The sequence below is a fragment of the Oryzias latipes genome, chromosome 12 (genome assembly GCF_053564925.1).
Source record: "Oryzias latipes strain Hd-rR chromosome 12, Olatipes_Hd-rR_3.1".
Classification (NCBI taxonomy): domain Eukaryota; kingdom Metazoa; phylum Chordata; class Actinopteri; order Beloniformes; family Adrianichthyidae; genus Oryzias; species Oryzias latipes.
The window spans coordinates 4249992-4277579 of record NC_136248.1 but is presented as its reverse complement, the minus strand read 5'-3'; the positions used below and the strand labels follow the sequence as shown (position 1 = coordinate 4277579).

Genomic DNA, 27588 nt, shown 5'->3' with positions numbered 1-27588 from the left:
AATACAAACACACCGGTCCAATTCGACAAGCTGTTGAAGGTAAAATGACAGAGGGAGGAACTTTTTATCATGTTTTTATCACTTGCTTCACTTCTCCTCTTCGGTCAATGATAATTCCTCAGATTCAATGTTAAGAAAAACAGTAAAACAAACACTGACCAAAAATGTTTATTGATACTCAGGCAAAGAGTTTGCTGTTAATAATACAAACAAAGAAGAAGAAGAAGTAGAAGAAATGTTTTTGTACAGCATTTTTCACAGGTAAAAAAAACCCAGAAGGGCTTTACAAGACATGAAAAAAAAATCAACACAAAAGTTAATAAAATCATAAAATAAAACATTACAGGTAAAAGGGCGAGTAAAGGGCAGTCACGAGCAAATTTGAGCTAAAAGCCTGTCAGAATAAAAACGTCTTAAGACGTTTTTTAAACGAACTAACAGATTCAGCCGTGCGAAGGGTTAACGGGAGGGCGTTCCAGAGTCTAGGGGCTACAGCTTGTAAGGACGGGTCTCCATGAGTTTTAAATTTGATTCTAAGGACTTTTAGGAGGTTTTGATCCGAGGACTGCACAGATCGATTGGAGGTGTAGGGACTCAACAGATCAGAAATATAGTTAGGAGCTTGACCTTTAAAGGCAATAATAGTTAAAGCTACGATGTTTTAAATCAATTCTTATTTGGAGCGGTAGCTAATGTGACGAGCATAAAACAGACGTTATGTGTGCCCTTCTGTTGGTTCCTTCTAAAGGCTTCGCTGCAGCGTTCTGGACAAGCTGGAGACGAGAAACAGCAGAACTGTTAAGGCAGATCAAAAGAAAGCATGGATGACCACCTACAGGTCAGATTTTAAAAGAATAGACATCAGTTTGGAGATGGATCGTAAATGAAAGGAAAACTATTTGTTAACCAAGTGTCTTGAATGGGTGTCCAGGGACAGACTGGTCAAAAAGAACATCAAGGTTTCTGAGTTGAGGTTGAGAAAAACCAAGGTGTTGTTTAAAGGAGGGCATTTCCTGTTCAGGGGCAATAATTAGAGTTTTAGTTTTCTGTTGGTTTAATTGAAGGCAGTTATTGGTAACCCAGTCTTGAATAGAAGAGACACGGTGCAAAAGCTGTGCAATCTTGTACAACTCTGACTCATTAAATAAAATTTAAACTGAATATGCAAAGCAATTACAAATTACCCTCAAAGGCTTTTTACAACATTGCAGAAACATTTTTTTAAATTGAGCAATCAATAGTATCTCAAAAGTAATTTTGGTCATGTATCATTTATCAAGGATGTTGCTCTTGGCAGCGTAGCAATTAAGATTGCTGTGGACTCCTGCATACTGCAAATTATAAACAGTTTCACAATCATAGATTTTTTTTCCAGTGGTGTCTTTTTCAGTTATTTTAAACAACTCATATGGAGGTACGAGCACCTCTTGTTCCTGGTCTTTAAGTGACGGCAATTTTTCCAAATACGCACCCAGACATGTCCTGATCTGAAAGCAAGTCTTTTGACCAAAACGGGTCTTGTTCGGTAGTTTAGAGGTAGATGCAAAACTCCCTAATCGAATCAGTTGACCTACATCGCCAGTAAATGCTAGATCGGTTCTTCGGTAAGTTGTCAAACACTCCTTTTCTTTGTTGAGGATTTTTAAGGCATCTGTGAGCCAGAAAAGTAAGGAATGATAGGGGAAAGAGGTGCCATAGGCATTTCTCTGGGTCCTGACAGCTTTATTAAAGGTTTGGTAAAACTTCTTGTAGTCGGACGTGTAAACACAAATTGCCTGTCTGTGATTCGTGGTCAACAACTTGTTGTTTGTGGGTCTATTTGCACAAGTTTGTGCTTTTCTCCAAATATCAGAGAATTCTCTTTTGAGTTCTTTCTTAAAGAATGTGTTGTTGATCTTTGTTTCCATCATTTTGCTGCAGCCAAAGTACATGTCATCCACAGAATCATCAGCCATGTCTAAGGGGAAGGTCTCTTTTGCCCCAGTCATGAGGCGGATCTAGACGGGGGGAACAACAAACTTTAGTAAAAATTCGTAATCCAAATGGTAGCTAATACTACCTAATAAAAATGAGGACAAACACTATAGGCACTGTGAATTTGTATACCGGTTGATTTTGTATGCTTAAACAGCTGTGTGGATGTGTGTTTGAGCATCAACATGTTTTGTGTTGTTACTTTTTACTTGTGCTGTTCAACGCTAAACACACAGATAGGAGCTGCCCACCTCCACCCAAAAGAGTTAGGGGTTCCTGGAGAGCGTATTAAACACAGCCTGACCAGGTTTATTGTGGAGACGTAAGTGGTGTGTGTAATGAAGGGTGCAGTTAAAATTGGTGGGTAGGGCAGCGAGAGGACAACGCCTGATTGCTGCCAGTGATGTTCAAGCACCCCCCCCCACACACACACACACACACACCAAGGGTTCTAAGTATCAACACATGTAATGTAAGTTACATGTGAGACTCTTCCCATGGCCCCCCGCCCTGTCAAAGCAGCATATACTAACACACTTGAAGAGTAACAACCAACCCCGATCATAAAAGCAAAACATGTCCATCACAAGAGGCAAGGGTTAAATGAAATAGTAAATTAAGAATGTAAATGTCAAAAGATTACAAAACAAAACTCACCATCTTTGAATGAACAAAAGTCCAACTAAATAGTAAAGACAGCTGAGCAAAAGCCAACAGATTCATCTTTGCAGCTCTGAAAAAAACCTTTGGATTTTAAACACAGAAAGAAAATCAGCATAATGCTTGAAGACATGCAGCAAACTTTTTAATTGTTCTATTAGATTAAAATAATAATGGAATGGGGAATAAGAGAAAGTTCAGCTTACCACAGTCTTGAAGCGGTTTCTTCAAAGTTAAAGATCTTTAGGTAGCGAGTGAGAGCTGGTCTGTAGTTCAGGGGTCTTATATGCTTGGATCAGGTAGGTCGCCAAAACCACAGGTGCACATGTGTCTCACACACACAACCGCTCATAAACAACGCCTTGGAGTGGTTCGCTAGCTATTTCCTTTTAAAAGAAATTAATTTAGGTTACCTGCTGCAACGTAAACCTTTCCTCATTGTCACAAAATGCAAAGAACCACAGAAGCTTTCTGCATTTTAGTCACCAAACCAAAAAGTTCCAGCTAAGGCACACAAAGATACACGTGTAGAGAAATAGACTTATTTATTTATTGCTATTTAAATGGTTTGCTATTTCAAATTCATCAATAGTATATTGTCTCTACCACAACTCTGAAATACAAATATGTACATTACAAACCTCATGGACTTGAGATGTTTGACATGCAGCGCAGATCCTGCATCAACTGCCAATATGATGGTGCAAAGAGAAACTCTAATTTTATTTTAAAATAAAACATCGTCTCTTAGGCTGCCTGTACTTTGACTTGTCACTTTGTTACAATCAGCAGATTAGCTGCCCTTTTATTAACCATCCACCAATCTTCCATTGTTTAGCAGCTGAGACATGCTTGAAATACTTCCAAAGATACTTCAGGAGGCTTCTCTTCATGTGGAGGAACAGGATCTTTAATCTTTCATGTGCAAAATTGTTTTTAATTGAGACTGTAGCTCAGACTAAAACCACTACTTTCATGTCACACAATTGGTTGACATCTGACACCTCATTTTGCAAAAGCATCACGTCAACCATAAGTGGTCCTAACAGGAAACAATGTTTTTAGGGGGTGGGGAAGATCCTCTTTACAGCTTCCACTTGTTTGTCTTTAGTCACAAGTTATAATTAACAGTTGCAGGGTTTATTAGGAATTAGTTGTAGTACATAGTAGGAGCCGACTTAGATAAAATACCGTTCAAAACTCCAGAACTAAATTTTGAGGAAACGCCGGCTTTTGTGTAACTTTAGTCACCAGAGTCAATTTAGACTGACAGCAAAATGCAACATCACAACTAGACCACAATCCATCTGAATTTGTGTGTACTTCACAGCAAAAGTCTCGGATGAATTGTAATATTCTGAGTAGTAAAGTAAAGTAAATGCACACTCAGGAATCCATCGTCACGTTCTATCAATTCGTTCAATCTGCCACTGCGACACCTGCTCTACGTACGCAACAGGTTCCTCCAACGTGTCCGAAGCGGGCTGTGCAGAGCTGCTCCAGAGCTGCAGGAACCAGAGGCAGGGGATGACAGTATTTCACAGTAGGGCTGGGCCATATGGCCTAAAAATAAAATCTGCAATTTCTTTTTTATTCAATTTACGATTTTTTCCCCCCTTACTTAAGGAAAGCAATAAGTACAAACGGCAGACAACTTAAAGCTTTGATTTAATCAAACGCAAGACAAATGTAACCCCTATTTCTGGGATGAATGATAAATAAATGAACACACTCTTGGAATCAAAGTCCCAGCTGTATTTTAAGTCACACGTTGTAGTCTAGACTAAAAGGACACAAACATTCACCTTAAGAGTAGCACCATTTTCTAAAGGATAAGAATACAGCTCATATCTGGGGTCTAAGGTTTTAATTAAATTAAGAAACCCCGTCTTCTCCACGGTATATATGGGTACTATTTCTTTGGCTATATGCAAATGTGTCTCGCAAGATATAAACTAGAGCTGTGACGATGTGGGATTTTTGATCACCGCGCTGATGAAGCAGCAGGAGTCGCGGTCAACACACTTTAGTCTCATATCACACTTGAAACTTTCCTCCCACCGTTCCAACCTGCTTGTACACACTTCTTTAACTCCTTATACTATCTGTTGCTCTTAACTGTTGACCCTAAGAACTTAAAGTCCTCCACCTCTGCTCCCTGTAACCTCCCCATTTCACTTCAGTTTCTCTCTTAAACACACTGATGATCTTTATTCCTCTCCTTTCCAGAGCAAACATCCACCTCTCTGGATCATCTTCCACCTGCTCCCCTGTTCTCATTACACATCACATTGTCATCTGCAAACATTTTGATCCAAGGTGGTTCCTATTTAACCTCATCTGTCAATCTGTCCATCACCATGGAAACAAGGAGGAGGTCAAAGCTGATCCTTGGTGCGGTCCCACCTCCACATTCCTCTGTCTTACCTACAGAACTTCTCACCACGGTCTTCCAGCACTCATCCATGTCCTGAACATCTCCAACGTTCTTCTCCGTCACTCCAGACCTTCTCATCTAAACCACAGCTCCCCTCTCTCCTGTCATGGACGTTCTCTAGACCAGTGTTTTTCAACCTTTTTTGAGCCACGGCACACTTTAACCTTGACAAAAATCCCGCGGCACACCAGCATCCAAAAAAAAAAAAAAAAAAAAGAGATTCATGGTCTGTATTGATTGACAGCCCCCCCCCCCCCCCCCGCAATCTCACGTGCATTTTTGTGATAATTGTGGCCGGAAAAGCAGGAAGTTGCGGCTGTTTTTTCTAAGAGATGAAATGCAAGTTAAATTAGAAAATTTAGAAACTGTTTGTTTGTTGTGGTTTCAAGGCGTTTCGCAAGGACAACTCATTGTGCGCTGGGACACCTTTAAGCCAATGCATCATGGGAGATGTAGTGTCAAAACTGCCGAAAACTTGCAGAAAGACTCGCGTCTCTGAGCTTCATTGTATTGTCCACTTGTTTCACGGTCTGACACCGGACTCTGTGGAAAGCTACACCGCTAAAGAAGAGCTTTAGCTGGCATTTTTGTTAGAACTGAGCGACTTTATCAGCAGAATTAAGAACAAGGAAGTGAAGACTTTAAGCACTTCTGATTGGTCAGACTGATGACATGTGATTAAGCCTTCAAGAATGATTGGTGGAGACAGTTAAAGGGACGGGACTTTTCCGCAAACTGTCATAGCTGCAGGGAAATCGCGGTAGTGTCATTCTTATCAAAATTTCTTTAATAAATAAACACAAAGAAAAAGTAATTTTAAGATCTTTTATATTCCTAACTACTCAGTGTTTTATCAGGGCCTGTTTGGATGAACAAAGAGCTGATATCCTGGAGATGGGAAATGTTTTTAGATCAGTGAATGATTAATGAGGGCAATTTCTCCACGGCACACTTGACCATCTCCCACGGCACACTAGTGTGCCGCGGCACACTGGTTGAAAAACACTGCTCTAGACCTACAAAGACTCAATGCAGATACTTTGACCTCTGTTCTTCTCAAGATACATCCTCACAGCAAATGTTGCTTCTATGGTTCTGTTTCTCTGCATGAAACCAAACTGTAGTTCACAAATCTTCTAATCTCAGTCTAGCTTCCACTACTCTTTCCCACAACATTATTGAATCTGCTTTAATCCTCTCTGGTTTCTTTCCTTGTCTCCTTTCTTTTTAAAAATGAAACCAGACCACTTCTCCACCATTCCTCAGACGTCCTCCTGGTAAACGGTCCAGTCAGAAACTCTACTGCCACCTCTCCTAAACTCTTCCATACCCCCACAGGGAAGCTGTCAGGACCAACTGCCCTTCCACACTTCATCCTCTTCAATGCTTTTTTAAGTGAAGGTGCAGGCTGTTGACATCCATCCCATTCTGTCAAAAACACCAAAGCTGTTTTAGGTGTTGAATTAACCCCATTAAGAGGCCTAGACAAATACATCCAGAGCTCCACCCACAGGCTGCGTGATGTACAGACACTTCCTGTGAAGTGGTCACATGACATTCAGCATGTTGAGGCAGTGACTGAAGCAAAGCTTCTTAACATTTTCTGCTTCGAAAGATCGGCACGGTGTCAAACAAACCAGCCTGAGCTTAACATCCCCATATTAAATATTATCCGTCAAATTCTTCTCGTTCTGTCCAAAAATCAGTTTTCATCCCTTTGGATCTTTCTTTGAGACATTCTTTTCAAAGTAAAACATTTTTTTTGGTTAAAAAAGTTGTTTAGCTCTTTTTATATCACAGTATTTTGTCAAATGTTCAACTGAAGGTTTTTTTTTCAGTAACCAAACTCAAATTAAAACTTTTGTCTCGTGAACTGAATTCTGGGAAATGCTTATAGTTGACTTTTTAAATCTGCATAACTCAGGAGCAAGGATGGAGTTTTACTTTGAAGGAGTTGGATTGAAGTTCCTGTTCTGTTTGTCAAGTAGGGGGTCAGCCCAGTTTGTCCCTGCACTTGTATCTGCGTTCACAGACCGAGGAGCTGCTGCTACAATGAAGCTCCACCTGGTTCTACCCTTCATCTGCACGCTCCTCTCTGTGCAGCAGTCTCTTCTTCTGCAGGTCTGTCCTGCTCTATGCCGGTGCGACTGGAACACCAACAGTGTGACCTGTGCTGGAGTGGACGTCCTGCCACAGTTCTGTTCCTGCACTCAGGAGGTGTAAGAGCTTCACTGTTGAGGAGCCGCTGAGAGGCGCTGACCGTGGCTGAAGGGTTGTTTGTGCTTCAGGTGGATGGTGGCCTCAAAGCTGCTCTTCATTCCTCAGGACGCCTTCGCCAGTCTGCCCAACGTTTCCCGCATGTGAGTGTGAGAATTTCCCCCGAACCTTTTATGGCTTTTGCCTCACACTGAGTAACTGGAACCTAAACTAAGTACTTATGACTAAGTTACTTATCACAGTAACTGAGTAACCTAAAACAGGTCCTTAAACTGAGTAACAATAACTAGATAAAGTAACTGAGTAACCATAACAACAATGACTGAGGTACTGTAACCTAAGTATCTATAACTAAGTAACAGTAACTGAGTGACCAACAGTCCCTAAAAAAAGAACAACGAAGCAGCAGTAACTGAGTAACTAACTTTAAAAGTTTCTTAAGCTGAGTAACAGTACTAATTAACATTAACTAAGTAGTTGTGTAAATAAATGAGAGACTGGGATTAACTGTGACTGATTATTGAAAATAAATTGTGTTACAGCAATTGTGATGGAGGAGATAAGTAACTAAATGAGGGACTACGTGTTAATTTTGCTGTTTGACTGCAGCAGAATAAAACTATTGGAGGTGCAACGATTCACTTTCCCCTTGATCTGTTCTTTGTTTATTTGGTGTTAACATACAGTTTGGTTTTTTAACCGAGAATTGTGGCATCCCTTGTAACTGTGGTGAGTAACTAAAGGATTTTCTGAGTTGTTTGATCCAGTCTGTGGCAGCTGTCATGCGTGTCTCTTATGGCAAGCGAAAAGAGTCATAATTCATCAGGACAGGCAGCGTAAAGAGAAGCGTTTTGGCCATCATCTTGCAGGGCTGCCAACTCTCACGCATTGGCCGTGAGTCTCACATTTGATTGATTGCACGTGCTCCACACCTCTATTTCTCACACAAAACACTTAAAGTTACTTTTTCCTGTTTTTTTTTTCTTCAATGAATCTGTTGAGGCTGAAGAAACACTCGTAAAATCCATAACTTAGGCCTGCAGGAACTGTGGTAGACAGTCAGTTCATTAAGAGGAATTGTCCGTTGACGTGGATGTGGATGCATAGTTTCTGTGTCTGCAATCCACTACTGAGCCATATTCGCAGCAATGTGTTTATTTGTTTTACTTGTTCTGTCCAACAACTGAGCGAACAGATGAGAGCTGAAGGCCTTTTGTGTTGGACAGATTTTACTATGACAAAATGAGGTTATTTATCTTCGGATAAGTGTATATTTGTCTAAAGGGGAGGGAGTCAGACATCAACAGGAGTTCATCTACATTGAAATCAACCAAAAGGCAATAGTTTTTGTTCACCTTTCGGCTTCTCCCTTAAGGGGGCGCCACAGCTTTCAACGACCCACACAGGTGATTTGGCAGAGATTTTTACGCTGGATGCCCTTCCTGACACAACCCTGTATTTTTTCAGGGCTGGGGACCGGCACAGGGAAACCCACACATAGTTAGGCTGTAGTGTGAAGGGTCTTGCCCAAGGACCCTCACTAGATGAAGATCATTGTTGTTTGAAATTCGATTTAACTGGATCCTGGTTAGTTCAGCAGGTAAACGTTAGGCGGCTTGTTAGTCAATAGAGATAGTTTGACTGTGCAGATTATTTCTGGTGGGTCAGCGACTTTTCTGAAGCAGAGTTTCTTGGAATACTGTTTTTTGTCTCCTCATGCTTTAAGCCTTGTGGGTTTCTGGATTTTTTCTGTTTTCTTGTCGTGTTTTTCCTTCATATTGAAATCCCCAGTGTTTCCTTTTCATCTGCATGTCACAGATTTATATTATACTTATTCCTCACAGATCAGCTGAAAGACAACCTTCTGTTTATAGACCGTGAAAGAAATGTTGTGTTTGATTGTAAAATGATGCCGAAACATTGTGTCAGGAAAAGGTTGTGTGTTTTCCAGACACATATCTGATGACACCACTCTGACATCTCTGCGGAGACATTCCTTCTTCAACCTGTCCAGGATCCTGCACATGTACGTACAAAAAGCACAAAACTGCTGTGACACACACAACACCTTGAAAGTATCCAATGATACTTGTGTTGGTTCAGTATTTTGCTGAAAAAAAGCTTTAAAGCCACTAAAACTGTTTTCTAGAATAACTGTGTCACAACCGGGGAGGCAGTTCAGTTGTGTAAATGTATCGTGTCTCCTGTGTTAATGTTTTTTTTTTGTTGTTCTTTATTTTCATCCTGTTCATCTCCACTTGGATTCTAATATGTTTAAAGATCCACTCTGATGAATATAGTGTTTTTAATATGTTTTGTAGCATTTTTTTCATGATGAAGGACAAGAAAATTAAGCTTAGAATTGCCTTTCTGTGTATTTCTTCATTCAGATTGTGCTGATTCAGGAGCAGATTAATAATAATAATAATAATAACAATAAAGATTGTATTTGTTGTGGGGCCACATGCTCCCTGCCCCGTTCCACTCTCATGCATCCCCTTTTGTTGTCTGTTCTTCTTGCACCCGTTGTGGTAATGTTGGGTTGGGGTTGTGTGAGGGGCTGTAAGCCAGCCGCTGAGAGTGTAAACACATAGCTCAGTTATGGGTGACGGGAAGGGGGGTGGAACTGTCCCAAGTCAGACCCACAACTCAGAGGTGAATTTGCCGCTCTGCAGAAACTTTGTCCTATAAAACGACAGTTTTTCTGATTTTGATTACAACCTGCTTAATCATGAATAAAAGCCCACTGGGAACACTTTGAAAAAAGAGGAAAAGATGATCGCAGTGGGACGTTAAACTTCAAAACATGAGAATGACTTTTAATTCAAGATGAATGAAGGATTTTTGTGTTTGAGTCAGACAGCTGACCAGCATCAAAGCTCTGTCTCACATCCACCAAGAGGCGTTTAAGGACCTTCCAAACCTAAAATACCTGTAAATATGACTCTCTTTACCTGCTAGTTCTTGAAGTAATACTGTTAACTTTATTGGCTAAAAAAAAGGTCATCGTTTCATTTCAGCGGGATCAGCAACACGGGTCTCAGATGGTTTCCAGGTCTGCAGCAGATCCGATCGGGTCAAGAGGATTTCTTGCTGTGCGTGTGGTCTGAGCAGACAGGACTGCTGTGAAGTTGCAGAAAAGTGGATCCAAACTTCTGTCCTCCATTTAACAGGGAAATCGTGGAGAACGCCTTCATTCAAGTCATTCCTGCTAACTCCTTCAGTGGCATCAGTGAGCGCGCTCTGACTGCGTGAGTCTCACTCCCACTGAGGCACAAACCTCAGGGAAGAAGGATTTTCTATCAGACGTAGAGGCCAAAAGCTCTCAGTCTGATTGTCTCTATAGAAAGAAGCCAACTGTCTATAAATAAACACGATAAGGGCATTAATTAAATCAAAGTGGAAACCGACTAAATTATATTTAAATGTAATGAAATAGTTACATGAGATTTGAATTTGACACAATTTTCAATAAACATATAATTAATTGTTTGACATATTTAATTACAGGTAATTGAATGACTCAGTCATTCTTTTAGTCAGAATAACCATTCTTGCTCTTTTACCTTCTTTAACACGTTCTTGCTAATCCTTATGTTTTGACATTGTAAATTATTCAACTGTTAAACTGACCAATCAGATGCCTCAATAAATGCATGTGGTCTTGCAGTGAGCATTTGAAACGCTTGATTGACAGATTTCACGTAGCCCGCTTTCAAACGGTAGGGGTGTGGTCTAACAACAAGAGTGGTTGCCATAGAAACGTTGACTCAACCAACCCAGACCAGTCACTGCTCACTGACGTCACCAGGCATGTCACATGGTAACGTCCATATCACGAAATAAAACGGCAACTGAATTGACTTCATCCAGAAGAAAACCTCTTTTATGGGATATTATGGGATGGTCGCTCGCTCCAGTTCTCATATAAGGTCAATAGTGAAAACAGGGAAAACCTGAAACCATTTTAATGTGTTTTCAAATATAATTATTAGTTGCAATAATTCTTTATGTTTAAACATATTCATGCTTTATTTGAGTTCATTAGTGGGACATTAAATAAACTACATAATGTATTACTGCAGGTATTTATTCAGTTTTAAACAAAATGAAACTCATATTTACGCAAGTCACATTGTTTTCCACCTTAAATTTGTTTGAGTCGTTTCAATTATTCAAAGTTTGTGTAATTTTTAAATTAAGTCACTTTATCCGTCCCAAACACTTAAATCTCTCTATGAAACGATGGCCGTTTCAGCATGTGGGAATGCAATAGTTTGAGTCTTTAAATGCCTAATGTGTGTTTTTTTTCCCAGCATCCTCAGCGGTAACGGCATGAAGAAGATTGAGAGTTTGGCCTTCAATGGGAGCAGACTGGAGGAAGTGTACGATGCTTAAAGTTACTGTGCTGCAACAAGGATGAAAACCGTCAAGTCCAAGTTTAAGGATGAAAACCAAAAAGAAAAACCACAAAATGAACCAAAAAACACCCCAAACCCTGTTGTTGATTTTTACTGTTTTCCTTTAAACAAGTCTGCATGGTCGCTCCGTCGCTCAGATTTGCTTAACTTCCCACACATCAATGATCAGAAATCAGACGAAAAACTGGTTCAGGTTCTCTTTCTCTCTGTTTCAGAGACCTGAGCAGGAACCGGGATTTGGACCATCTGGATGAATTTGCATTTTCTGGTGTGATTGGAGGTCCGACTCACCTGTAAGTGACTGACGAGAACAGATGTTTGGCTTTGATGATTACAAAAGCAGAAGAAGCATTAAACATACAGCAGTACATTTAAGAAAACAAAATTTGGTTTCATCTTTTGTTTTTTGTTTTTTAACATTCCATTTTGATTTCCTTTTGCTTTCCGAAACGTTTTGTCCTTTTTGCTTAAATCAGATAATGTACGAACTGTTGACCATCGCTGATTGGATGATGACGTTTGGTCCTTATTTTGACATAAGGCGATTCTGGATATCATCATCCATCATCCCACAAAACCTACCCTTTCCGATTTCTCTTTGTGTTTCATTTCTTTACTCTTGTTTTCCGAAATGTCGTTTTGGTTTTTGCAGTTTGGTTTCTAGATTTTTTTTATTTTTCTCAAATGTACAGCTGGTTTTTCAATATTTGTTTAGCTTTTTTTAAACTTTTTTGCGTTGAGTGATTTGCCCTTCTGGGCCACCGTACTCCAGTGACTCCAGTATTGTCACTGCATCATGCAGAGGGGCATTAAGCTGGCCTCCGGCTTACGTTCTTCAGACCTTTTGAGGACGTTCCAGTTTTTTCACTCTACTTTATTGCTGGAGGTGAACCTGACCATCAGAGGAGGGAGTAGCTTGATGTTGTTGCAGAACATAACCCGTTCATCCCCTCCACCTGCTGCCTCTTCCAGCTGGATTCACTGATGGTCAGAGTGAGGCAGAAGTCCAGAACAACAGAGTCCAAAAAGCAAACGTTCAGATTCAGGAGGACCGGCTTGACTCCTGCTCCTCATCCTTTAAAAAGAAGGAAAGACGACAGGGGGATCTCTGTGTTTCTTTTCTTTTCGTATCTGTGCTCTTTTCTTTTGTTCAGCTTTTGTTCACTTGTTTTATTTACCTGCTTATCTGAGTTTTTTGTGACATTGTTTATGCAGACAATTGGAGGAGATAAGAGTTTCCCTGTTCAAACACATTCCTCACCCTGAAAAAGCATTTTTCCTCTTCCCGACCAAACGGCTGTTTGTGCTGTTCCTGCAGAGACGTCTCAGAGACCAGAGTCACCTCCCTGCCCCCCCTCGGCATGAACGCACTCGAGAAGCTCCGAGCTGAAAGCGTCTGGGCTTTGGAGGTGATGCCCCCCTTCAGCGCCTTTCCTCATCTGCAGAGAGCTGAGCTGACCTTCCCAAGCCACTGCTGCGGCCTGCAGAAGCTCCAGAGGTGGAGCGGGTGAGCGCCCCGCAAACCGAACCCCAAACAGAACACAAGCAGGAGCTGAAAACAGCCAATACAGTCCTCATTACTCACTTTAACAATCATTGGGGACCCACTCGGGTGCTTTCAACGTGTTCTTCTGGTACTTTACTGAAGATGGAGACCATATCTTAAGAAACTTGAGCTCACTTTTGCATTTTTAGTATTTCTTTATTCAAATCAGGAACAGATGAAAGTATGCAGTTTGAAAAAGATCGCATTTGTGATGTAGAAAATTTGCTGGGTGGGCCACAAGCTCCCTGCTCCGCTCCATTCTGATGCATCCACTTGCAGACAAGTAGATCCATGAACACTCACCATGTTGCCTTCAGAACTGCCTTAATCCTTGGTGACATAGATTTAACATGGTCAGTGGCGGTTCTACCCTGAATTACTCCCCGGGCGAGACCCTCCTCTGGCGCCCCCCCCCCCCCCCCCAATAGAGTCACTTTGTCCATTTATTGTAACTGAAAATACAGTTAGGAAATATTTAATCAAACACAAATAATCTGAAATAAATATTATAAACTACAAATCACACTAATAATACACTAGAATAAATGTAACTGCAGCACTAAGAACAGAAAACACTAACTAAAACCTAACCTTTGTGGCCTTCCTGATGCAAGCTTGCCAATAACGTCATCATATGAAATCTGCTCCCCTACTGAATGATTGATACTAACAACAGCAGGTTAGTGAGTTGCTCCTGAGACATTGGTGATCTCAGGTATGACTTGATCAACTGGAGTTTTGAAAAGCTAACAGCAGCAGCTGCAGCAGCAGCATGCTACCATCACAGCTTATTTAACATTATGAACTAATATACAACAATAAAACACAACACAAACTTTGTGTTACAGCAGAGCAGACAGACACACGAATCATAACTAATGTTACAAGTTAAGGCAGAGCAAACATTTAAGAATAAATATCTTAAAAAGGACGTTATTTGCAATATTTGGGCCTCCTTCAGTTTTGGTCATGATAGACCAAACAAGAGATTTTTCATCTGCAACGTTGTTGTTGTTGTAGGGCAGGTAGCATTCGAATTTAGAAAACGTGCATCTAGCTATGCGATAATACCCTTTTCTTTGTCTCTTTTCCCCTCTTCTTCTCTTTTCTTTCTAAATTGGGCACCAGCTTTGACCTTTTTTCTCCATATTTCAGATGTTTCTGCATTTCGCATAAATGTCCTGACATAGGTATCAAGTCTGTCGACTAAACCAACTGTCATCTAAGTGAAGAATTTTTTTTATTTTCCCATTTTTTATTTGGGCATTTCACACAAAAATAACCAAAAAGGCATGATTTTTTTTATACCTTTTTTATACCCGCTGCCCCCCGTTCGTCAAACATTTCCAGCAGGAGCGCGTGCAGCTGCACCCAGGGGCGCCAATTCTCTACATGGCGGCGCAATTTTTATTTTTATTTTTTCATCAAGCACTGAGCCGCGGCCCGCGACCGTTGCCCCCCTGGAAGAAGATCCAGCCAGGTTTGCGCATGCGTTTTGTGCTCCGTGCTCACCTCTCAGCCTGCACCCTTCACCCCGCGCCCCCTCCCTTCTCCTTCTTCACCCCGCGCCCCCTCCCTTCTCCTTCTCACACACATTTGCGTCTACTTCTCAAAGACAGGAGGGAGCGCAGCTGCGGGGCGGGGGCGCCGCCAGGTTTCAGGCTGTTACAAACTCTGTGATATAAGTAAACCAATAGTGGTCCATAAAGTATTTTACAAGAGCTGAGCCGCTGGCGCCGCCCCTCCGTCATGTTTCCGCCCCGGGCGATCGCCCGTATGGCCCGTGCCTAAAACCGCTACTGAACATGGTACTAGAAACATTCCTCAGGGAGTTTGGTCCATATTGACGTGATACCATCACGCAGTTGCTGCAAATTTGTCGGCTGCACATCCATGATGCCGATGTCCCGTTCCACTCCACCCCAAAGGTTCTCTATTGGGATGAGATCTGGTGACTGTGGAGGCCATTTGAGTCCAGAGAACTCACTAGCTGCCTTTCCAATCCACATGTGCTCAAAACTTAATCGAAATTCTACAGATGTCCAAAGAGCACAATTACACAGTGGCCATTAAATGATAATTAAGTGAATAAACACAAACCACCTCACGCGAAAGGTCGTTCAGACGGATGTGAGCAATACTTGGATTTACAGCAGGTACAGTACGCTCAAATTCCTGCACGAAAGACACTTGGTGTTTAGAGATCTTTACTATTTTTGAAAAGTTCTACGAAAGCATCGGTAATCACGTCTCCATGTCTGGTTCATGACATCATCTAGAGTCTCTTCCGGTGTAGTGAGCTTTACTCCTCCTGCAAAAGCCACTTTATGCAGCTACGTCTGTGTCCCACATGCGTTTGAGAGTGGAAAAATAAACGCAAGAATCAAACTAGAGGATCTTTTTATTATTGTCTCGATGAAAATAAGAAAAATATCGTAAGATTTGGGAGGCCCGAGCTGACTGCCTCCCCATCTTGCATTGGCCCTCTGTCTGCAGCTCGCCGTAACCGTCAGCAACATAATGAACCCTCAGTTGGGTTGAGAGGCATCAACATTCTGCCATTTCTGGAGAACATTTTTGTCCAGCGTTTCAGAAATAGCAACAATCCGGGCCTGTTCTTTTCTGAATACCTGCCTGCTTCAGCTCCTGAGCCCCGCAGAGCTTTTTGTCCAGGATGGAGCGTTGCAGATGGAGCTTTGCTCCTTGAAGGCCACAACCTGAAAGAATGTCCTTAATTATGTCCTTTCCTGTGTCTAGAAGAAGCCACTTAGATGTTTCAGTTTCTCTGCCAAAGCTTTTTTTTTTTTTTTTTTTTTTGGTGGTACTTTGTGAGGTTTCATCAGAGCAAGAATGGCGTTTGCTTTGTATTTGGTTTCTTCTTATTATTATTTTGAATTTATTTGTTGGAGGGTTTTTGTGTGTATTTGTCTTCCTTTATCTTTTCAGGGTTTTATTGGGTCAGAGTCTGCACTGACGAACACACGCTTATTCTCCTAAGAAGCTGCTTTTCCAGAAGAAAATGCCGGATTGAATGTTATATTTCTGAATGAAAATGATACTTAAAGGGTCATAATTGGCACCAAAAAAAATTAAAGAAAGAAATGATCAAAGTTGACCATAAATAAAGTGAAAACAGCACAATAACAAAAAAGAAATTTATGTGAAAAATGCCAGCAGCTCACATATCTTTTTAAAATATAACCTGATCAAACCAGTCGATGGTTTTTTTTAACTGGTTGTGATTTTCCTGTAAAACAGTAAGATGACTTTTGCTGTGAGCTGAGAGAGTTGAGATCTTGTTGGGTTTGAGTGGACGGAGCTTTCTGACCTTCATAAAAAGAGGCAGAAGTCTGGATTGTTGACTTGTTGATGGCCTTTCCTCGTCCCTTGTGCTCTGTGTTGAAGGCGCTCTCAGGAGGTGGTCTGCAGCCTGATCAGGGCGGCTTTAGGGAGGCAGCAGGACTCCTCTGCAGGCCCCTCACAGAGGTCTCTCAGGGATGCTTCTGGTCTGACAGCTGCTGGCGGTACAGAGCTTGGTCCACACAACAACAGTCGGATCTGCCCGAGCAGAGGAGCCTTTTCATCTGCAGAGCGTCTCATTGAGGACTTTAACCTCTCCGTGTGCACGGACACAGACAGCAGACCGTCGTGCACACCAACGCCGGATGCCCTGAACCCCTGTGAGGACGTGATGAGCCGAGCCTTCCTCAGAGTTCTGGTCTGGGTGGTCAGTCTTGTGGCCATTTCCGCCAACTTGTTGGTGCTGCTGATCCTGCTGAGCTGCCAGCAGAAGCTGTCTGTCACCCGGTTCCTCATGGGTCACCTGGCCTTCGCTGACGGCTGCATGGGGACGTACCTGCTGCTCATCGCATCCGTGGACTTCTACACCCGCTCCCGTTATCATCGCTACGCTGTTGCCTGGCAGACAGGAAGTGGCTGCAGCCTGGCTGGGGTGTTGTCTGTGTTTGCCAGCGAGTTATCCGTGTACACGCTGACGACAATCAGCGTACAACGCTGGCACGCCATCTTTAACGCCATGAGGCCTCACAGGAAGATGAGGCTCTGGCACGCTGCAGCGCTGATGCTCATTGGCTGGCTGCTCTGCATCACGGCCGCCGTGCTGCCATTGGTCGGTGTGAACACCTACCAGAGAGTGAGCATCTGCCTCCCCATGGACACGGAAAGCACGGCTGCACGCGCGTACCTGGTCTCCGTCCTGACTGCCAACCTGGTTGCCTTCATGGTGGTGTGCTTGTGTTACCTTCACATCTACTGCATGGTGCACAACTCGCAGCACGCCTCCAGCAGGTCAGACAACAGCATGGCCAAACGCATGGCTGCTCTGATCTTCACCAACTTCCTGTGTCTGGCTCCCGTCTGCTTCTACGGCTTATCCGCCACCTTTAACCGTCCGCTGATGACCTTCACAGACTCTAAGGTTTGTCAGACTCTATACCTTCAACCAAATCTGTCAGCTTTTAAGGCTAAGACCGCCTCCTGTTTGCCCCCTCAGGTGCTCTTAGTGCTTTTCTACCCCCTCAACTCCTGCGTGCACCCGTTTTTTTATGCCATCCTCACCAAGGCGTTCCACAGGGACACCCTGATGCTGCTGAGTCGCATGGGGCTGTGTCAGCGGCAGGCACACCTTTATCGGAGCCGGCTCTTCACCGTCAGCCCCCACATTTACAGAGGGTCACCTCCACAGTAGAACAGCATCTTCTCCTCACGTCCCGCTGTTGGCGCTGCAGTCTGGCCCAGCCACAACCGTTCCAGCTGTTGGCGCTGCAGTCTGGCCCAGCCACGACCCGTTCCAGCTGAAGGCTGAAGGCCTTCAAAGGCAGAAGCTCTCTACCGTTTTGACTCCTCAAGCAGACGTCCTCAGTACAAAAAGAACATCTCTACCGCTGAGTCGCTCTTGAAGGCGCTTAGACCTTCTCATGAAGGCAAAAAAGAGCCAACTGTCCGACCGCAACATCAAACCTTCCCTGTGGTGGACCACATATGGCTGGACATCCAGTTTTACTCTGAGGAAACACGCAATGAAAGCGTGTGTGTAGAACTGACTCCTCTTGTCAATGTGCTGAGGTTTCATCACTTCACTTGGAATACTTTGTGTTATTAATTCTGTTAAGGATGAATGAGCTCCTCTGACTGCTGCTGATCTTTTCAGTTCATCACACTAAACAAAAATACAAGAGGTCCCAACGCGGTCATTGTCACCGCCAACTAGAAGAGAGGCCAACTTTAAACTATGCTGACAAACATCTAATAAGGTCAACGTCCTCTTCTTCAGCACGGCGTGCCAGGTATCTGCAGCACAGAAGCTCTCAGGCGGCTGAGCTTCTCCTCATCGTCAGCCTTTAAAGAGAAAATGAGATTCGACTGCAGATGTGGTTTGATGATGCAGGTTAGGATTTCCCTGTGATTATAGTCACAGCCTCTGTTTAGTATGACATAGAACAAAAGGTGCAAAAACAAACTCCTAAAGTTGAACTGGATACAAGACACAACAATTTCAGACTTCTAGTTTGCATTTTTAAACGTCTTTACACCTGAAAACCCTCTTTGATGTGTCATTAAAAGACTTCTGGACGTGTTCACGGTGTCTACGTTCTTCAACTCTGAAGCTTTAGAGTTCATGTCTTAGTGACTGAGAGGTTTTCAGTGGAGTCAGAGGGGTTCCGATGTGAGTCGTCTGTGTTCCACAGATGGATGGACGGGCTTTCTCCAGGAACTCTGGTTTCCTCCCTGTCAGGTAAGGGGGGTAGATGAAGGACCCAAAATGCAGAGACGGGAGGCAGGTGGTTCCAAGTAGAGCCCTGCGCGGGACTATTTTCTTCATCCCGCTCCCGCCCGCACCCGCCAAATTTCTGACCAATCCCGCCCGCTCCCGCAACGTATGCGTTACACTCCCGCCCGCACCCGCAATATGTATGTCCACTCCCGCCCGCACCCGCAAAACTCATAGAATTTAGTCCCGCACAGTAATAGAGATGCATTGATTTTGTATCGTCTCCCGTCCCGCAGAAAAAAACACGTATTTTTATTGATATTATTAAAGAGATTCATGTCCCTCCTCCAGTCTCATCTTTTCATGCATTCCTCTTTTGTGTAATGTGCAACATAATCATTAAATATATTTTCACAAATCCTGTTCGGTAAAAAAAAAGTGTGCGTGTGTCCGCGCGCAGACAGACGGCCTGAAGCGCGCTGAACCAGCTGGGATAGATGCAGGTCAAAGTCATTTGCAGGAAGAAAAACATTGTAATGGTTCAACAGAGCTGAAAATCTATGAATTAATTTTTTCCTGACGGAAAAATACTTTTTTTTTTTTTTAGCTTCAGCCTTTTCCCGTTTTTGCTGTTTTGCGCCTCAGTGTGGCATTGGCACGCAGATCTGAACACGATGAACCTCGTTTGAGGTTCTTTTCTGCTTCATCAACTGACATCATGTCCCTGTCAGGAAACCTCTGCTTCTTCCTTATGCCGCGCAGTGTTGCCAGATAGATTGACAGCTCTTTCATCCTTCTGTTGCGCTAGAGCGTTCCGACTAACGTGTTAACCTGCTATGACCGTATTTTGCGCTCTCTGTGTAGAACACACTGGGAGCGCGGGGAAAATAACTCTAAGCTGCAGAAGATGTGAACAGGTGAACAGGTAGAGAGGAAAAGCAGGTAAAGAGGCGGGGGAGGGGCTTTGGCTTCAAACTCTGTCAGAGAGATGGAAACACGGCGTCAGATTGAGACGCAGCTTTCACTGCGGGAGTTGAAGCAGAGACTTTCTCTGGGATGATTTTATGAACTCAAACATGGAAACTGGTGTCAAGCCAGCCCTCTCTCGTCGAACGGCTGTCAAGTGAGCCCTCTCTCGAAAACGGTGTGCCGCTTTTTTACATACATCGCGGTAACTGCAAGAAGGACTTATTTCTAAAGTGAAAGCATACATGAAATTTCAATGTATACCCCCCCTCCGAGATATATTATTAGATTTAGATAGTTATATGTCAAATGTGGAATTTCAAAGTAAAATCCAATTGAAATCATGTATGAATGCATTAATGCCATATGTTGACAGAGCTTTAAAATGAAAACTCCTAGTTTCCACAGACTTATTTCACTTCTCACGTATAGTATCCCACCTGGTGATAACACAAAAAAAGCTACAGATAGATCTGATGTGGAATTTCAAAATAAAACCCAATTGAAATCTGTTATTACAGCATTATTGCCACATGTTGACAAAGCTGTAAATTGAAAACTCCTATTTTCCACAGACTCATTTTACTTCTCACTTATAGTATCCCACCTGGTGAGGCCACAAAAAAAGTTTAAGAAGGATCTGATGTGGAATTTCAAAATAAAACCCAATTGAAATCTGTTATGACCGCATTATCGGCACATGTTGAGAGAGCTGTAAATTGAAAACTCCTAGTTTCCACAGAGTCATTTCACTTCTCACTTATAGTATCCCACCTGGTGAGACCACAAAAAAAGTTTCTGATAGATCTGATGTGGAATTTCAAAATAAAACCCAATTGAAATCTGTTATTACATCGTTATCGTCACATGTTGACAATGGTGTAAATTGAAAACTCCTAGTTTCCACAGACTCATTTCACTTCTCACTTATAGTATCCCACCTGGTGAGGTCACAAAATAAGTTTCAGCACGATCTGATGTGGAATTTCAAAATAAAACCCAATTGAAATCTGTTATTACAGCATTATCGCCACATGTTGACAGAGCTGTAAATTGAAAACTCCTAGTTTCCACAGACTCATTTCACTTCTCACTTATAGTATCCCACCTGGTGAGGCCACAAAAAAAGTTTCAGAGGGATCTGATGTGGAATTTCAAAATAAAACCCTATTGAAATCTGTTATTACAGCATTATGGCCATATGTTGACAGAGCTGTAAATTGAAAACTCCTAGTTTCCACAGACTCATTTCACTTCTCACTTATAGTATCCCACCTGGTGAGGCCACAAAATAAGTTTCAGATAGATCTGATGTGAAATTTCAAAATAAAACCCTATTGAAATCTGTTATTACATCGTTATCGTCACATGTTGACAATGGTGTAAATTGAAAACTCCTAGTTTCCACAGACTCATTTCACTTCTCACTTATAGTATCCCACCTGGTGATGTCACAAAATAAGTTTCAGATAGATCTGATGTGAAATTTCAAAATAAAACCCTATTGAAATCTGTTATTACAGCATTATGGCCACATGTTGAAAGAGCTGTAAATTGAAAACTCCTAGTTTCCACAGACTCATTTCACTTCTCACTTATAGTATCCCACCTGGTGAGGCCACAAAAAAAGTTTCAGCATGATCTGATGTGGAATTTCAAAATAAAACCCAATTGAAATCTGTTATTACAGCATTATCGCCACATGTTGACAGAGCTGTAAATTGAAAACTCCTAGTTTCCACAGACTCATTTCACTTCTCAATGAAAGATATCCACCTGGTGATGTCACAAAAAAAGTTTCAGCAGGATCTGATGTGGAATTTCAAAATAAAACCCAATTGAAATCTGTTATTACAGCATTATCACCACATGTTGAGAGAGCTGTAAATTGAAAACTCCTAGTTTCCACAGACTCATTTCACTTCTCACTTATAGTATCCCACCTGGTGAGGTCACAAAATAAGTTTCAGCACGATCTGATGTGGAATTTCAAAATAAAACCCAATTGAAATCTGTTATTACAGCATTATCGCCACATGTTGACAGAGGTGTAAATTGAAAACTCCTAGTTTCCACAGACTCATTTCACTTCTCACTTATAGTATCCCACCCAGTGAGGCCACAAAAAAGTTTCAGCAGGAGCTGATGTGGAATTTCAAAATAAAACCCTATTGAAATCTGTTATTACAGCATTATGGCCACATGTTGAAAGAGCTGTAAATTGAAAACTCCTAGTTTCCACAGACTCATTTCACTTCTCACTTATAGTATCCCACCTGGTGAGGCCACAAACAAAGTTTCAGAGGGATCTGATGTGGAATTTCAAAATAAAACCCAATTGAAATCTGTCATTACAGCATTATTTCCACAAGTTGACAAAGCTGTAAATTGAAAACTCCTAGTTTCCACAGACTCATTTCACTTCTCACTGATAGATAACCACCTGGTGATGTCACAAAAAAAGTTTCAGAGGGATCTGATGTGGAATTTCAAAATAAAACCCTATTGAAATCTGTCATTACAGCATTATTTCCACAAGTTGACAAAGCTGTAAATTGAAAACTCCTAGTTTCCACAGACTCATTTCACTTCTCACTTATAATATCCCACCTGGTGAGGCCACAAAAAAAGTTTCAGAGGGATCTGATGTGGAATTTCAAAATAAAACCCTATTGAAATCTGTTATTACAGCATTATGGCCACATGTTGAAAGAGCTGTAAATTGAAAACTCCTAGTTTCCACAGACTCATTTCACTTCTCACTGATAGATAACCACCTGGTGATGTCACAAAAACAGTTTCAGATAAATGTGATGTGGAATTTCAAAATAAAATCCCAGTGAAATCTGTTATTACAGCATTATTGCCATATGTTGACAAAGCTGTAAATTGAAAACTCCTAGTTTCCACAGACTCATTTCACTTCTCACTTATAGTATCCCCCCTGGTGATGCCACAAAAAAAGTTTCAGAGGGATCTGATGTGGAATTTCAAAATAAAACCCAATTGAAATCTGTTATGACCGCATTATCGGCACATGTTGAGAGAGCTGTAAATTGAAAACTCCTAGTTTCCACAGAGTCATTTCACTTCTAACTTATAGAGACCCACCTGGAGATGCCATAAAAAAGTTTCATAGGGATCTGATGTGGAATTTCAAAATAAAACCCAATTGAAATCTGTTATGACCGCATTATCGGCACATGTTGAGAGAGCTGTAAATTGAAAACTCCTTGTTTCCACAGAGTCATTTCACTTCTAACTTATAGAGACCCACCTGGAGATGCCATAAAAAAGTTTCATAGGGATCTGATGTGGAATTTCAAAATAAAACCCATTAAAAGTCTGGTAAAAACGCGTTATCGCCATATGTTGACAAAGCTGTAAAATGAAAACTCCTAGTTTCCACAGACTCATTTCACTTCTCACTTATAGTATCCCACCTGGTGAGTTCACAAAAAAAGTTTCTGATAGATCTGATGTGGAATTTCAAAAAAAAAAACCAATTGAAATCTGTTATTACATCGTTATCGTCACATGTTGACAATGGTGTAAATTGAAAACTCCTAGTTTCCACAGACTCATTTCACTTCTCACTTATAGTATCCCACCTGGTGAGGTCACAAAATAAGTTTCAGCACGATCTGATGTGGAATTTCAAAATAAAACCCAATTGAATTCTGTTATTACAGCATTATCGCCACATGTTGACAATGGTGTTAATTCAAAACTCCTAGTTTCCACAGAGTCATTTCACTTCTCACTTATAGTATCCCACCTGGTGATGCCTCAAAATAAGTTTCAGATGGATCTGATGTGGAATTTCAAAATAAAACCCAATTGAAATCTGTTATGACCGCATTATCGGCACATGTTGAGAGAGCTGTAAATTGAAAACTCCTAGTTTCCACAGACTCATTTCACTTCTCACTTATAGTATCCCACCTGGTGAGTTCACAAAAAAGGTTTCAGATAGATGTGATGTGGAATTTCAAAATAAAACCCAATTGAAATCTGTTATTACAGCATTATGGCCAAATGTTGACAGAGCTGTAAAATGAAAACTCCTAGTTTCCACAGAGTCATTTCACTTCTCACTTATAGTATCCCACCTGGTGAGGTCACAAAAAAAGTTTCTGATAGATCTGATGTGGAATTTCAAAATAAAACCCAATTGAAATCTGTTATTACAGCATTATTGCCACATGTTGACAAAGCTGTAAATTGAAAACTCCTAGTTTCCACAGACTCATTTCACTTCTCACTTATAGTATCCCACCTGGTGAGGCCACAAAATAAGTTTCAGCACGATCTGATGTGGAATTTCAAAATAAAACCCAATTGAAATCTGTTATGACCGCATTATCGGCACATGTTGAGAGAGCTGTAAATTGAAAACTCCTAGTTTCCACAGACTCATTTCACTTCTCACTTATAGTATCCCACCTGGTGAGTTCACAAAAAAAGTTTCAGATAGATCTGATGTGGAATTTCAAAATAAAACCCAATTGAATTCTGTTATTACAGCATTATCGCCACATGTTGACAATGGTGTTAATTCAAAACTCCTAGTTTCCACAGAGTCATTTCACTTCTCACTTATAGTATCCCACCTGGTGATGCCTCAAAATAAGTTTCAGATGGATCTGATGTGGAATTTCAAAATAAAACCCAATTGAAATCTGTTATTACAGCGTTATTGTCATATGTTGACAATGGTGTAAGATGAAAACTCCTAGTTTCCACAGACTCATTTCACTTTTTACTTATAGTATCCCACCTGGTGAGGTCACAAAATAAGCTTAGATGGATCTGATGTGGAATTTCAAAATAAAACACAATTGAAGTCTGGTATGCACGCGTTATCACCATATGTTGACAGAGCTGTGAAATGAAAACTCCTAGTTTCCACAGAGTCATTTCACTTCTCACTGATAGTATCCCACCTGGTGATGTCACAAAATAAGTTTTAGATGAATCTGATGTGGAATTTCAAAATAAAACCCAATTGAAGTCTGGTATGCACGTGTTATCACCATATGTTGACAGAGCTGTGAAATGAAAACTACTAGTTTCCACAGAGTCATTTCTCTTCACACTGATAGTATCCCTCCTCGTGATGTCACAAAATAAGTTTCAGAGGGATCTGATGTGGAATTTCAAAATAAAACCCAATTAAAATCTATAATAAATGCGTTATCGCCATATGTTGTCAAAGCTGTAAAAGGAAAACTACTAGTTTCCACAGAGTCATTTTACTTTTCACTGATAGTATCCCACCTGGTGATGTCACAAAATAAGTTTCAGAGGGATCTGATATGGAATTTCAAAATACAATCCAATTCTAATCAGTTATAAATGCGTTATTGCCATATGTTGACAATGGTGTAAAATGAAAACTGCTAGTTTCCACAGAGTCATTTACCTTCTCACTTATAGTATCCCACCTGGTGAGGTCACAAAATAAGTTTCAGCACGATCTGATCTGGAATTTCAAAATAAAACCCAATTGAAATCTGTTATGACCGCATTATCAGCCCATGTTGAGAGAGCTGTAAATTGAAAACTCCTAGTTTCCACAGACTCATTTCACTTCTCACTTATAGTATCCCACCTGGTGAGTTCACAAAAAAAGTTTCAGATAGATCTGATGTGGAATTTCAAAATAAAACCCAATTGAATTCTGTTATTACAGCATTATCGCCACATGTTGACAATGGTGTTAATTCAAAACTCCTAGTTTCCACAGACTCATTTCACTTCTCACTTATAGTATCCCACCTAGTGAGGCCACAAAAAAGTTTCAGCAGGAGCTGATGTGGAATTTCAAAATAAAACCCTATTGAAATCTGTTATTACAGCATTATGGCCACATGTTGAAAGAGCTGTAAATTGAAAACTCCTAGTTTCCACAGACTCATTTCACTTCTCACTGATAGATAACCACCTGGTGATGTCACAAAAAAAGTTTCAGATAAATGTGATGTGGAATTTCAAAATAAAATCCCAGTGAAATCTGTTATTACAGCATTATTGCCATATGTTGACAAAGCTGTAAATTGAAAACTCCTAGTTTCCACAGACTCATTTCACTTCTCACTTATAGTATCCCCCCTGGTGATGCCACAAAAAAAGTTTCAGAGGGATCTGATGTGGAATTTCAAAATAAAACCCAATTGAAATCTGTTATGACCGCATTATCGGCACATGTTGAGAGAGCTGTAAATTGAAAACTCCTAGTTTCCACAGAGTCATTTCACTTCTAACTTATAGAGACCCACCTGGAGATGCCATAAAAAAGTTTCATAGGGATCTGATGTGGAATTTCAAAATAAAACCCAATTGAAATCTGTTATGACCGCATTATCGGCACATGTTGAGAGAGCTGTAAATTGAAAACTCCTAGTTTCCACAGAGTCATTTCACTTCTAACTTATAGAGACCCACCTGGAGATGCCATAAAAAAGTTTCATAGGGATCTGATGTGGAATTTCAAAATAAAACCCATTAAAAGTCTGGTAAAAACGCGTTATCGCCATATGTTGACAAAGCTGTAAAATGAAAACTCCTAGTTTCCACAGACTCATTTCACTTCTCACTTATAGTATCCCACCTGGTGAGTTCACAAAAAAAGTTTCTGATAGATCTGATGTGGAATTTCAAAAAAAAAACCAATTGAAATCTGTTATTACATCGTTATCGTCACATGTTGACAATGGTGTAAATTGAAAACTCCTAGTTTCCACAGACTCATTTCACTTCTCACTTATAGTATCCCACCTGGTGAGGCCACAAAATAAGTTTCAGCACGATCTGATGTGGAATTTCAAAATAAAACCCAATTGAAATCTGTTATGACCGCATTATCGGCACATGTTGAGAGAGCTGTAAATTGAAAACTCCTAGTTTCCACAGACTCATTTCACTTCTCACTTATAGTATCCCACCTGGTGAGTTCACAAAAAAAGTTTCAGATAGATCTGATGTGGAATTTCAAAATAAAACCCAATTGAATTCTGTTATTACAGCATTATCGCCACATGTTGACAATGGTGTTAATTCAAAACTCCTAGTTTCCACAGAGTCATTTCACTTCTCACTTATAGTATCCCACCTGGTGATGCCTCAAAATAAGTTTCAGATGGATCTGATGTGGAATTTCAAAATAAAACCCAATTGAAATCTGTTATTACAGCGTTATTGTCATATGTTGACAATGGTGTAAGATGAAAACTCCTAGTTTCCACAGACTCATTTCACTTTTTACTTATAGTATCCCACCTGGTGAGGTCACAAAATAAGCTTAGATGGATCTGATGTGGAATTTCAAAATAAAACACAATTGAAGTCTGGTATGCACGCGTTATCACCATATGTTGACAGAGCTGTGAAATGAAAACTCCTAGTTTCCACAGAGTCATTTCACTTCTCACTGATAGTATCCCACCTGGTGATGTCACAAAATAAGTTTTAGATGAATCTGATGTGGAATTTCAAAATAAAACCCAATTGAAGTCTGGTATGCACGTGTTATCACCATATGTTGACAGAGCTGTGAAATGAAAACTACTAGTTTCCACAGAGTCATTTCTCTTCACACTGATAGTATCCCTCCTCGTGATGTCACAAAATAAGT

General features: G+C 41.0%; 1 protein-coding gene and 1 long non-coding RNA gene across 4 annotated transcripts; one reads left to right on the top strand and one right to left on the bottom strand.

Moving 5' to 3' along the window:
- Positions 1–152: 152 nt before the first annotated feature.
- On the bottom strand, positions 153–2892 carry LOC144996562 (uncharacterized). Its single transcript, XR_013659482.1, has 3 exons — positions 2841–2892; positions 2632–2718; positions 153–1997 (listed from the first exon to the last, which is right to left on the bottom strand). It is a non-coding gene; the product is annotated as an uncharacterized LOC144996562 (long non-coding RNA).
- A 4172-nt stretch (positions 2893–7064) lies between these two features.
- Positions 7065–18851, top strand: LOC101170361 (thyrotropin receptor). 3 transcript variants are annotated; one of them, XM_011482078.4, is made up of 11 exons: positions 7065–7290; positions 7360–7431; positions 9240–9314; positions 10148–10222; positions 10309–10383; positions 10462–10539; positions 11605–11673; positions 11925–12002; positions 13028–13216; positions 16661–17693; positions 17769–18851. In XM_011482078.4, the coding sequence occupies exons 1-11, from the start codon at positions 7124–7126 to the stop codon at positions 17961–17963; spliced, it is 2106 nt and encodes a 701-aa protein (XP_011480380.1). In that variant the 5' UTR covers positions 7065–7123; the 3' UTR covers positions 17964–18851. The 3 variants fall into 3 exon arrangements, with proteins under 3 accessions (XP_011480380.1, XP_020563539.1, XP_078811633.1); XM_020707880.3 differs by having other exon boundaries at positions 16661–18110; XM_078955507.1 differs by lacking the exon at positions 10148–10222 and having other exon boundaries at positions 16661–18110.
- Positions 18852–27588: the final 8737 nt, after the last annotated feature.

Bases quoted from the DNA above. Each gene is read 5' to 3' on its own strand.
- LOC101170361 (XM_020707880.3), top strand. From the start codon at position 7,124: ATGAAGCTCCACCTGGTTCTACCCTTCATCTGCACGCTCCTCTCTGTG. The intron at 7,432-9,239 runs GTGAGTGTGAGA...TGTGTTTTCCAG, and splicing joins CTGCCCAACGTTTCCCGCAT to ACACATATCTGATGACACCA. The intron at 9,315-10,147 runs GTACGTACAAAA...TGTTTGAGTCAG, and splicing joins CTGTCCAGGATCCTGCACAT to ACAGCTGACCAGCATCAAAG.